This window comes from Lacerta agilis, chromosome 1, assembly GCF_009819535.1.
Source record: "Lacerta agilis isolate rLacAgi1 chromosome 1, rLacAgi1.pri, whole genome shotgun sequence".
NCBI lineage: Eukaryota > Metazoa > Chordata > Lepidosauria > Squamata > Lacertidae > Lacerta > Lacerta agilis.
The window spans coordinates 77,469,181-77,480,983 of record NC_046312.1 but is presented as its reverse complement, the minus strand read 5'-3'; the positions used below and the strand labels follow the sequence as shown (position 1 = coordinate 77,480,983).

The window sequence follows — 11,803 nt, the reverse complement described above, 5'->3', positions numbered from 1 at the left end:
TTAAATATTGGTACAATTGACTTTTTATGCTTATACATAGAAGAGTGATACATTTAAATGTTTTTCTATAATCTAGATCAATATTTGTATAGAACAATGATGTAGCAGTTATTCCTACCTCATTAATCTATGCCATTATTTATTAAATTTCTACCCCAGCCTTCATCTCAAAGGACTCCAGGGTGACAAACGCCAAATTCTTAAAACAACAATAATAAGAGGTTATACAAGTTTCTGTAAGTGCCATTACAGAAGATTAAAGTATTATCTATCTAGTTAGTGACGCATCATAATAGGACTCTGAAATAACAAGCTGGGTTAAGGGTTTCCATAAGTCTGTTATCTCCAAGAGTAAAACAAAATCCAGGTGATTTCCTTTTTTTTACCATTTGGATATCCAGTCTGTGGATGCTGGTTTGCCATTTCTGACTGCTGCCCGGGGAGCAAAGCCAAGAATTGACTGTAGCCTATCATCTGCTCAGTGCCATGATTTTTCACTTCCCGTATGGTTTTGCATTCACCATTTCCCATCAGCCTAAAGACAGTTACTGAAAGGGGTGGAATTCCCAAGAGACCTGTTCTTTCTCTTCTACAGTCTCTGGATGAGCAGCCCAGCATTGTGGTTCCCCACTGCGCCCTCTGTTTTCTGCTAGCAGGATTTCCAGCAGAATGACAACAAAGCCGCTGCCTGCTCTTGAAAACTGCATTTGGTAGGGTTGGGGGAAGGAGGGAGAGTTGCTGTTTTCAGGAAATGAAGGAGGAAGTCTTGATCGAAAACTGCACACATAAAAGGCAGCTTAACTAAAAAGAAGGTAACATTTTCCTCTCACCCTCTGATTAGTTTGGTTTTTAAATTACTGAATTCAGGTTAGTAGGACTAGCTAGGCATGAATTTATAGTGAAAATGATTTTTCTTTTGCTCTTTTTAAAAAAGGAAAAAATGGATATATAAACAATTTTATTTTTAACCATTTTGGAGTCTGTCGTGTAGCTTGCATGTTGGATGACAGGCTGGGATATAGGTTAATGGGATATTTTCCATTTCCCCCAGCTTGTGAATGTTTTCCAGAGAGTTGTGGATGGCAGTAGGCTTTGATGGAGTTTGAAAGATTAACATAATCTATGTATATATGGCTTGCCTAAACAGAAACAGATCTGACTTCAGCTTTACATTTTCATCCATATACAAAGGTTTGCATATTCTGTTTGATGCTGATCCTTTTCCCCCCCAGTGTGTGCACTAGAAACGGGTGAAAAATAAACTGATATGGCTGTTTCTAAATTACAAAATCCTTGCATGTGTGTGGACCTGTAGTGGAAGTGCTAACTACAATCATTGTAGCAAGTACTGCCAGATGTTCCCTATTTCAAGGTACAGTACTGTATATAACTTAATAATAATAATAATAATAATAATAATAATAATAATAATAATAATTTATTTGTACCCCGCCCATCTGGCTGGTTTTCCCCAGCCACTCTGGGCGGCTTCCAACAAATATTAAAATACATGAAAATATCACAGATTAAAAACTTCCCTAAATGCTTTGCTTTTGTTTCAGATTATCACAACTATGTGAGATAAAAGAAGTGATCTGTTTTGCAAACTGATACAAGCTAACTCATACCATCAGTTGAGCTATTAGCCTCATTCTTTGATAAACTTTCACTTGTTGGCAACGCTTGATGTCAAAAAACTGTTTTGCAATTAAGAGCTAATTTATACAATGATTCTATATTTTACTTTTTAGTTCCCTTAGAAAATGGGTTACACCTTATGTCAAAAGGGGTCTGAATTATTTGTTATAAACACAAAACTCATGTTGCCACTCCATTGCAAACCTTCCTAATAGGAGTTGAATAACAGTATGCCAAATCGCAATTTGTACTTGAGACAAATGATCCCAGACAAATCCACCAGGGCGCCTGGTGAAATCGGGACACTTTTAGTGTTAGAGAACTGTCATAAAACTTTTTGTACAGTATTTATAAGAGAATACAGGAAAACATACAAGCCCACATTCCCCACAAGATTTCAGGGATTTAGCAACAGAGACCTTGATCCAGCTCCAATTGCGAGGAACTAGTTGCATGATTGGCCCTGGGTGGGGACGTGCATGTTCTGCGTGTACAGAAGGCTGTTTATTTTCATGCAATTTGTTTCTAATACTCTGGTTATGTTTACATCTCAGTCTCCACACATACATACCCCACTGTTCCAGTGCCTGTAGCTCTGAGAGCTGATTAAATTTTGTATAAAAGGGAGCTGAATTCCTATGAGATGAGGCATTTATGGATCCAAGAATGGTGATGCTGTGCCAGAATTGACAATGCCTGCCTGTATCTGGTCATAAATATATAGCATCGTATCTCTTAGTTCAGGGGTCAGCAAACTTTTTCAACAGGGGGCTGGTCCAATGTCCCTCAGACTTCGTGGGGGGCCGGACTATATTTTGAAAAACAACGAATTCCCGGACCGTCCGCGGGCCGGATTTAGAAGGCGATTGGGCCGCATCCAGGCCTCGGGCCTTAGTTTGGGGACCCCTGACTTAGTTCTTTATTTGGATGTTGTTCTGTGCCATACTCTTTGCTGGTTTGCAAAGAATTCATAGCAAGTAGTTAATTATGTCCATGTAAGCTGTAGCTCACAGCAATTTCACACTTTGTGGCAGCTGGGTAGTGTTTTCCTCAGTACACATGTAAAGTGTGAAGGTCAGGCACCTCTAAAAATGAGACGTGACTCTTAGATAGTACAACTCGTGGCATTCTGGGAATGTTATCAGGCTTCTGTAATTCTGGCTTGCACATAACTTGCAACTTGCAGGAAGAGACCTATATCATCATGATTAGCGTTTTAGTTATGAAGGCCAGGACGGATTCTATAATGTAAATGGAATGCACTTGATTATAAGGCTGAGCACTCTCAAGATGGGACAGGTGTGGACTTCTTGTTGCCTCTCCCAGCTTGTGTGCATGGCCTGCTGATCTCCCTCACCCTGTCACTGTGTGCTTGACATCATGTGCTGTGATTAGAAAGACCACTGGAGGGAAACAAACATGGCCACACATCCTTTAAGCAGTTGCCATGTTTGTTACTCTGTGGTAATTGAATGCAGATGATACATTTAACCAGGTTCATGTATTTGGATCTGATGGGAGTACTCAGGTCTGTGGAAACCTGACAAATGATTTTGCTACCTTAACCTAGATGGGGTGTGTGTGTGTGTGTGTGTGTGTGTGTTTGTTTGCCTATATTGTGCTACGCACATTTCTTAAACATATCACTGGGATGGTTCTAGGTTTTCCTGTGCTGTAACAGAAACCAGGACAGTTGGAGGAGGGAGGCTATTTCAGGGAGCTGCAGCATCCCTTCTGAGGTAATCCTCAGACTGGGGGAGGGGAAGGCTTTTGTAGGTGCTTTGCTGGGAGGGCATTTTTTAAAAGCTGCAAAGCTCAGTGAGAGAAGAGGATTAGTGTGAGAGAGCGAGTGAGCCGCTGGCTGGTTTTACTAGGATCATCCATCTGCTCTGTGCTTTGGGCGTATTGAAGTGGGCAGTCTCACTTTGCTTTCCTCATCTCCTCCTCAGCTGTGTGATTAGGGCCCTGCGCATCTGTAATTATCCAGCCAGACTGCAAAGCCGCTTGCCACACTTTACAGCACTCCAGGCCACCTCCACATTGTGGAGCAATGGCGCTCCGGACTGTGCTAGAGACTGTCGAAAGTGGGGAGCAAGATACTATTCTCAAGGTGCTGCAGATCTACAACCAGGAGGTGAGTATTCATTGGAAATTGTTTGGCTGGTGTCAATCTGAAGGATCAGCTGGAGAATCTGCTGGTGCTTTGGTGCCATTCCCCGTAAGCTGCCTTCAGTTTCATCTGCCTGCATTGCTTCAACAAAATGTTGTTAACCTCTGCAAGCAAGTATCTTTTTGCCTTTGCGAAGAGTAGGTCTTTTGCATATTGATTGTTTGTGACTGCACTCTCCCCTTTTTCCTGTATGTAATGGGGAGCTTGCGCTGCTTTGGGCAGAGTCAGATGTTAGTAGTGAAGGACGGATTTTGGAGAGCAGAAGGGAAAGGAGGAGCTTTATGTGGTAAACAGATGTGTGGTATTAACAAACAGGCAGCCCCAGGAGGAGCTGTATGTGGAATAGAACTGTGTGGTGTGCAATTTTAGATAATTAAAAAAATCTCTTAATGAAGGGATTGCCATAGATATGGCATTTGAAAACTGATGGGGAAGAGAGAGAAAACAATGAACGTGGTGAGAACAAGCAGTCTAAGGCACTAACCATTAGGTTTGTTTCAAAATGACACAAGAACCAGATACTTCAATGATAAGCATATCTGAGAACTTGAAATCAAGCTCCTGTGAATGTGTCATTAATTTACAGGCAGTTGCATCAGGAATACTTTTGGTTTACATATCTATGTGACTCCCCTTGTGGCAGACCTTCAAACTAGGTGGGATATAAGCAAAGCTGCACATTTTATATGTAGCACAAATGGTATTTCCTCAGAGGAAAAATAAATAAGTTGGCAAACTGCATGTATTTATTTGCATATGAAATCGTCTTACACTGTGTCAGATCATTGGTCTTTAATCCAGTATTTGCTTACTTCAGCACACAACGAGGCCTCGACCAGAGGTCTTTCCATGTCCTGACCTGAGATGCTTTTTAATTAGAGATGCTGGGAAATGAGCCTGGGAACTTTTGCATTAAGAGCATGTGCTCCACTGCTGAGCCTTCCCCTTGTTTTGCTGTGGCAAAGATTCCAGCTGTAGCAATGACAACATGAATAAAGCAGAGACTGGTAGATAAAATATCAGCTTCATTAGCAGAGAAAAAGGTTTAAATCTTTAGAACTCCATTCAGGATATATGTGTATGTACTGTATGTATGCATTTGTAGGCGATTTTGGATAGAGAAAATAAATATTCTACCTGGAAGTTTAGAGAACAAGAGCTTTGTAAACAGAAAGGCTACCTTTTGGTGTTTCTCCATCAGTGTTTGGAAGAGTGACTGCCATTCTCTGAGCAATCAGAAATGCTCCATTGTTGCCTCTCAGTATGGAAATAGTTTAATGCTGAGATATTTTAAGAATTATTGAGAGGGAACTCCATAAGAGGAGGCACAGCAGATAAAGCAAAAGTCATGCTTACCAAAAACTATTAATTTCTTAGGTATGGTGACAGAAGAATATAAAAGCTATAAACCTAACAGTGACATTTGTGCTCCACTTCTCAGCTGTCACTGCCAAGCAGCTACCAGTGAATCGACTAGTAGGCTTATTCAACAACTGAGGGAATAATTATGTGAATTTCATTTTTCTTTTTCTTAATAATGTTTGCATATAAATCAGACAGTATATGAAGCAGCAGCAAAGGCTGTAGAACTTTGTTTCTTCAACACATGAGTGATCTCTGCTTGATGCTGAGAAGGAATATTTGCCACTTGGGAGAATATGAAACCAAAACCAAGATATTGCTAGGGGTTTTTGAATGGTAGTGTAGGAAACCCATAAGATCCTTGGAAACTTATCAAGAATCCTGCAATCAGAAGATCAAGAATGGTGGGCAAACTTTCCTGAAGAATGGCTTGCCCACCATTGCTGATCTTTCATTGCAATGTAAAGCTGAAGGGGTGCATTAGTGTGTTCTAGAGTGTGTTTTTAATTCCCACAGGGCAATGATGAGATCCTGTAGGCCTTCTTAGAGCGCTGCATGAATGGACTGCCCATCTTAGGACACACATCATAATATTCTACATTGTTGGGGTTTCTCTTCAGCAAAGTTAGCATGGAAGGGTTTCCCAGAAAGTAGAAAATTTGAAAACTACAGTCATAATCAACATGGCTATTCTTCCTGTATCTCTCCCTCCTCCTTACCCCAGCAAAACAAGATGGTACAAAATATGTTTAAGCTGTTTGTCTGCAATAGCAAACAGTGTATGATTCAATGGGCAGGGCTGTCTTTCAGAGAAGCTTGCCCATCATTACCAGTACAGTGGTACCTAAGGTTACAAACACCTCGGGTTACAAACACTTTGGGTTACAGACTCTGCTAACCTGGAAGTAGTACCTCTGGTTAAGAACTTTGCCCCAGGATGAGAATAGAAATTGCGTGCTGGCGGCACAGCAGCAGTGGAAAGCCCCATTAGCTAAAGTGGTACCTCAGGTTAAGAACAGTTTCAGGTTAAGAACGGATCTCCGGAACGAACCTCCAGAATGAATTAAGTTTGTAACCAGAGGTACCACTGTATTCTCATTGATAATGTTGTCCCTCATCTTGTTCTCTCCTTCCCCCCAATATCTTTCCATGTGGAATGTGAGCCACTCTGAGGACTCCAGTCTAAACGTGAAATACATATCTAATAAATTAAAACTATTGTGGATCCCTTGATAGGTTTTCAAGGAACCACAGAGTACCATAGAACAGAGTTTCAGAAACCACTGCTGCTGCTAATAAAACACATTGCAAGATCTGAAGCATAAGGCCTACTGATCATTGAAAAAAATCCTCTTCATACAGCCGAAATGCATTGTTAAATCATTCCTAAATTTGGAATCTTCGTATTCCATTTCATTTCTATATGATAACAATGAGAGAGAAGTGAACATGATTTTGGAATGTGCATAGATGAGTGTGAACAAGACCTGTCAACAGTGATTTGCCTGTGTCTGTTTGAGAATCATCATCATATATAGCAAAAGTGAATTTGCTAAAAATAAAAAATTACATTGTGATTATGAAATATTTACATAGTATAAAATTAAAAAAGAATTTAGAAGACTTTAAAAAGCAAATGGACTCAAATTTTGGGTCCTTATTTACAATTTCCCATGTATTCTTCCTTCAAGAAAGCTGGCTGGGCTGTGTGAACTGTCTTGTACTGAGGATAGCCCTTGAATGTAGTAATCTTTGAGTGGTAGTTGACAATTCAGATTAGAGCCCTGCGTGCTCCCCTGCTACTTCATTGTGGAAAAAATGTCACTACCCTCACTTAAAATGGTTGTAAGGTTATCTCAGGACCGTTAATTTCAGTAGAACAAGATGTAGAAAGTGTAGGACTAAATTAAAGATTTTAGATTCATACAGTGTAAATGGAAGAAAAAAATCATAGTGGTATGAGATGAAGCTGTCTACCTGCCTTACAATAACAATTAATCTTTTGCTGATGTTTGGATGTCTTGGTATCCTGGTACCTCAAGACTGAATAGGTATGCTTTGAAATGACCCTATGAACTTAATTCAAAGTCCATACTTAAAATGGACTCTATATATTTTCAGTGCCCAGTGTCTCCAATTCTGTGTAGGATTTAATGTGACCCTTACTGGGCACTGCTAACATGCTAGGTTCTATACATTTTAGTTTATTAAGCTCCTTATGATGAAACAAATCATGTAACATGCTTTTGAACATTATGATCAGTAGTGACTAGCTGGGAATTTGCATAAGTGACATATATACACATTCCAATAACAAAAACTTGGATCATAACTAGGCTTGTTTGTGGGAGCATCCCCTGAGCAGAGTTCCTCTTGCTGGCAGGAGCATCTCATGAATGGGCAATGGAACTTTCCTCCTGCAGTCCCTTATGCCTTACAAAATTTGCTCTAGAGGGTTGGAAGATACTCCAGAGAAGCATGAGAGTGTGTGCAGGGGGAAGCGAAAATTAGAGAAAATTGCCTCTTCCTTCTCCCATGTTGCAGACTCATAAGAATTTTTACTCAAATAGAAATTGGCTCCAATAATATATTGAAATTTCTTATTCCAAAGTCAAGAAACTAATTAGATCTTCATTTTCTCGTGAACACATCAGAATGAACCTTTTTTGTATTGTTGAGATGATTCTGTTGAGCACATCCTCAATGGCTTCAAAGGGCTTTCCAGATGCAAGTACTTTAAGTACTGCACAGGGGCGGAGGAAGCCGCTTTGCCACCCGGGGTGGCAAACCTGGGGGCGGAGTCACTCCGTAGCGTGCATGCGCAGCGTTGCTACATTCGGCGCATGCGTAGCGACACTGCGCATGCACGCTACCGAGCGGAGGTGAGCCAGGGAGGGGCGTCAGCAGCCCAAGAGAAGTCCGCCCCTCCCCTCTGCCTGCAGCCCAAGCGGTAAGGAACGAAGCAAAGTGCCGAGCGACGCCCGCTCGGCACTTTGCTTCATTCTAACCTGCTCGGCATGCGCTTTGCTATTTCCAGCTCGGGCGGAGGCGAGGGGTGAGTCTGCCCCTCGCCTCCGCCCAAGCTGGAAATAGCAAAGCACACGCTGAGCAGGTTTGTGAGCCCTGCCGCTGAGTGTGGCTTTGTCCCGGCGTCCACGGGGCTCAGCTTGGGTGTCACGCCGGGGGGGGGGGCGCCCAGAGTGTCACCCCCTCCAGACTGGAACACGAGGCGTCCTGCCCCCTTCGCCCCCCCTTCCTACGCCACTGGTACTGCATCCCAAAGTTGCTTTGTTCTGCGTCTTATATTACTTCAGAATTGTATCTTTTTTGTTTTCTTCATCATAGCCTTATATGAAACTGTAGAATTGTTCAGAGCTGCACAGTTTCCTTATATCATAGCTTTCATATGCTCCTCAGTATGAATTTATCAGTTTAAGCATGTTTCTTGCTTAATTTCTCACTGCTTTATACACTGTAGTGTTCACTGGACTTGCATGCTGTAGGACTAGGTGTTTAGAAGAAATCAGTTGATTATCACTTGTTTTAAAATTCCTTTTGCACTTTTAGAGTGAGTTTATTTTCCTAGTACATATCTATTTTCTCTGTCTCATTCTCAGAAATCACAGTGTTTCACCTTTGAAGATGAGGAACAGGAAGAAAGGAGGGTAAGTACTTCTTTTCTTATTTTGCTTACTCCATCAGGATCACTGAGGCTGTGAGATGGTGACTTGCCCTAGACTTTGAAATCACTGAATTCCTCCTACATGCATGCAAGCTTTTCCTTCTGAACAGAAGTGGGTAGTTCAAAAGCATGCTTCATGTATATTATGGTCCTCAAGATGTATGAAATCATGCTGGTAACAGCTAGAGGGTGGCTGATGGTGCTGCCTCATAAAACCACATGCTGGGTAAGAAGCAGAGTACAGTTTGATAGCAAGGCACCTGTTGCATTCAGGTCCCATTTCTTTTGTTACACCCCGCCCCGTGGCCCCCAAGTCTTGGAGCCGTGAGAGGAGTAGCAAATAATCTACTTGACTAGTGTTTGTGTGATGTGCTTATACAGAAAGGCCTTTCTATGAGGAGGCACAATCACAATAAATAATGGGAGCTCAGTTCCTCATGAAGTATCCTTGATGAGGCAGCTGTGCTAAGCCAATTACTGTACATCAAACCATAAGTCCTGTAAAGCTGTAGTGTTTGTGATCCTTCTATATCAACATTTCTGTTGATATAGGTCTAAAAGGTCTATTTTAAATAATATAGTTAACTTTTATTTAACTGTTAAAATAATATGAACAATTACTGATAATAAATGTAATCAATCTTGTTAATACTGTTATGATAGATAGTTAACTATTTGATTATTAAATATTTAACTATTTTAGATAATAAAAAGTACTGCTGCTGTTTTACTGACATGTTTTTTACCTGCTTGCTTTATGGGTAGTATTTTATGTGTATGGGATTCTTTTATGTTGTATTTTTATCTTACTTGTTATTGGGCAACTTGGGCGTCATTATGTGGAAAGGCATGATATAAATTTAATAAATAGGGTCACACATTGGCAGGCACATTTTCAGTAGGTGCCAGTATAATTTTATCTGTTCAAGGAAGCTTCCTTGAGTTTTACTGCATAGCCAAAGAAAGAAAAGGGGAATCATCCAAGATGTAACTGCATACAGTGACTATGCAGATATCTTTATTGCATTCACTTTCAGGGCAGAAAGCTACTGTGACTTGTTCTCTTCTCCTACCCTCACCCCCCAGCTGTTTTCAGTTTCTCTTCTCTGGATTTGTACTCTGACAGAAATAAGCCACCAGTCTTTGAGGAGAACTGCAGTTCTTTGCATAAACAGTCCTGTTCACTAGCATCAGTTAAAAAGGCATTTAAACAAGAGCCCCACTCACAGTGTTTACTGATAATGCTCCTAAAATAGATACCTTTGTACCTTTACTGAATTTGGATTAAATTGACCAATAGTCTGCTGCAGAATAAAAGGATACAAAGAGAAGACGAGAGAGAGAGAGAGAGAGAGAGAGAGAGAGAGAGAGAGGAAACCTATGAAACTACAAATGTGCCTATTTTTAAATACTGTACAGTATCTTTTTTCACTGAAGCTCCACCATGGCACTCCTCCACTCCCTTTTGCATCATTTTGCTGCTTTATTTGTGGACTGCAGAAAGCAAAGAACTACATATCCCTAAAACCAATGAGGGTGTGCGTATAGAAAGTGAAATCCTCTTAAGGATCAGTGTTAAAACCAGCTTTTTTTAACTTGCTCATTAATGACCTAGAGTTAGAATTTTGCCAACAACACCAGAGATTTTGAGAGGAGTCCCAAAGGCATATCTGCAAATTGCAGGGAACTTATCATTAAAATTGCAAATGCAGTTGCTGCTGCTGTTTTTATTATTTAATTTTTATCCTGCTCAATATAAGCAAGTGTAGAGCGGTGCACATTTGGGCAAAAAAGCCTCATTTATTTTAACTATATTTATTTATTTAAAAATTATAAACTGTTCTTCATTCAAATAATAAGTGGTACAGTATATTAACATATGTCACAGATGTACTAATGGGGTCCAAACTGGCAGTGACTGACCAAGATGGATATGGGCCGAGGCACTGGATGGGTTGTGCAGGTTTGAAGTACAACATAGCTCGTTGAACCTGTGCAATCCACTAGCACAGACATAGTTTTCTTTCTTCACATAGACGTTTATTGCTTGACTACTAGTTTTCTTCTCCCACCCCCCACCTCTGTAATGCTTCAGAAACTGGCTGCACTTCTGATCAAGTTTCTGGAGAGGGTGCTGCAGCCATCCTGCCAGGTCACATGTTTGGAAAGCATACGGATCCTGTCCCGAGACAAAAGCTGCCTTGGCCCTTTCACAACCATGGAAGGCCTGAAGACGCTGGCCAGGCACGCGGGGATTGATTACGCAGAAGAGCAGATTCTGGAGGTTCCAGACCTTGAAGTGATCCTGGAGGCGCTCAAGTGTCTCTGCAACATTGTCTTCAGCAGCCCCCGGGCTCAAGAGCTGACCTCCGAAGCCCGGTTTGTGGTGGGCCTCACAGACCGCATCAAACTCTACAACGAGAGAAACCTCCCGCATGATATAAAGTTCTTTGACTTGCGCCTTCTCTTCTTGCTGACGGCACTAAGGGTGGACATCCGGCAGCAGCTTGCGCAGGAACTCCGGGGTATCGGTCTGATGACAGATACCTTGGAACTTACTCTGGGAGTCAAATGGCTAGACCCTCACGAGGTAGCTGCTGAGGGGAACCCTTCTGCTCCTTTACCTCGGCAGGAGGTGGAGCGTGCCATGGAGATCCTGAAAGTGCTCTTCAATATCACATTTGACACCAGCAAGAGGGAGGTAGATGAGGTAAGACACTCAGAGGGAGCTTTTGGTAGCTCAATTTTGTGATGTAATTCTGTTTTTATGTACCTGTTTATTTCATCCATGATTCCTGTGCTTATAGACACCATTTAAGAAAGGAAGGGGGCAAGTTGCCTGTCTTAGTTCACCCACCCCACACCCCCTGCATTTCTGACTTGTTCTGTGGGAACGCCTACATATTTGGTCAATTCTGCTATGCCCACTGGCTGACTCTTGTTATAAACAG

The 11,803-nt window shown here is 41.5% G+C and overlaps 1 protein-coding gene across 3 annotated transcripts in view; it reads left to right on the top strand.

Annotated features, from left to right (window-relative positions):
* Positions 1-447: 447 nt before the first annotated feature.
* The window catches only part of RIC8A (RIC8 guanine nucleotide exchange factor A), a 19,894-nt gene continuing 8,538 nt past the window's right edge, over positions 448-11,803 (top strand). The window contains exons 1-4 of one of the 3 annotated variants that reach the window (XM_033156622.1): positions 448-812; positions 3,588-3,772; positions 8,788-8,835; positions 10,948-11,562. In XM_033156622.1, coding sequence (XP_033012513.1) covers positions 3,689-3,772; positions 8,788-8,835; positions 10,948-11,562 — 747 coding nt within the window. In that variant the 5' untranslated portion in view covers positions 448-812; positions 3,588-3,688. The remainder of the gene's footprint in view (positions 813-3,587; positions 3,773-8,787; positions 8,836-10,947; positions 11,563-11,803) is intronic. The other 2 variants (XM_033156613.1, XM_033156631.1) reach the window with 2 other exon arrangements.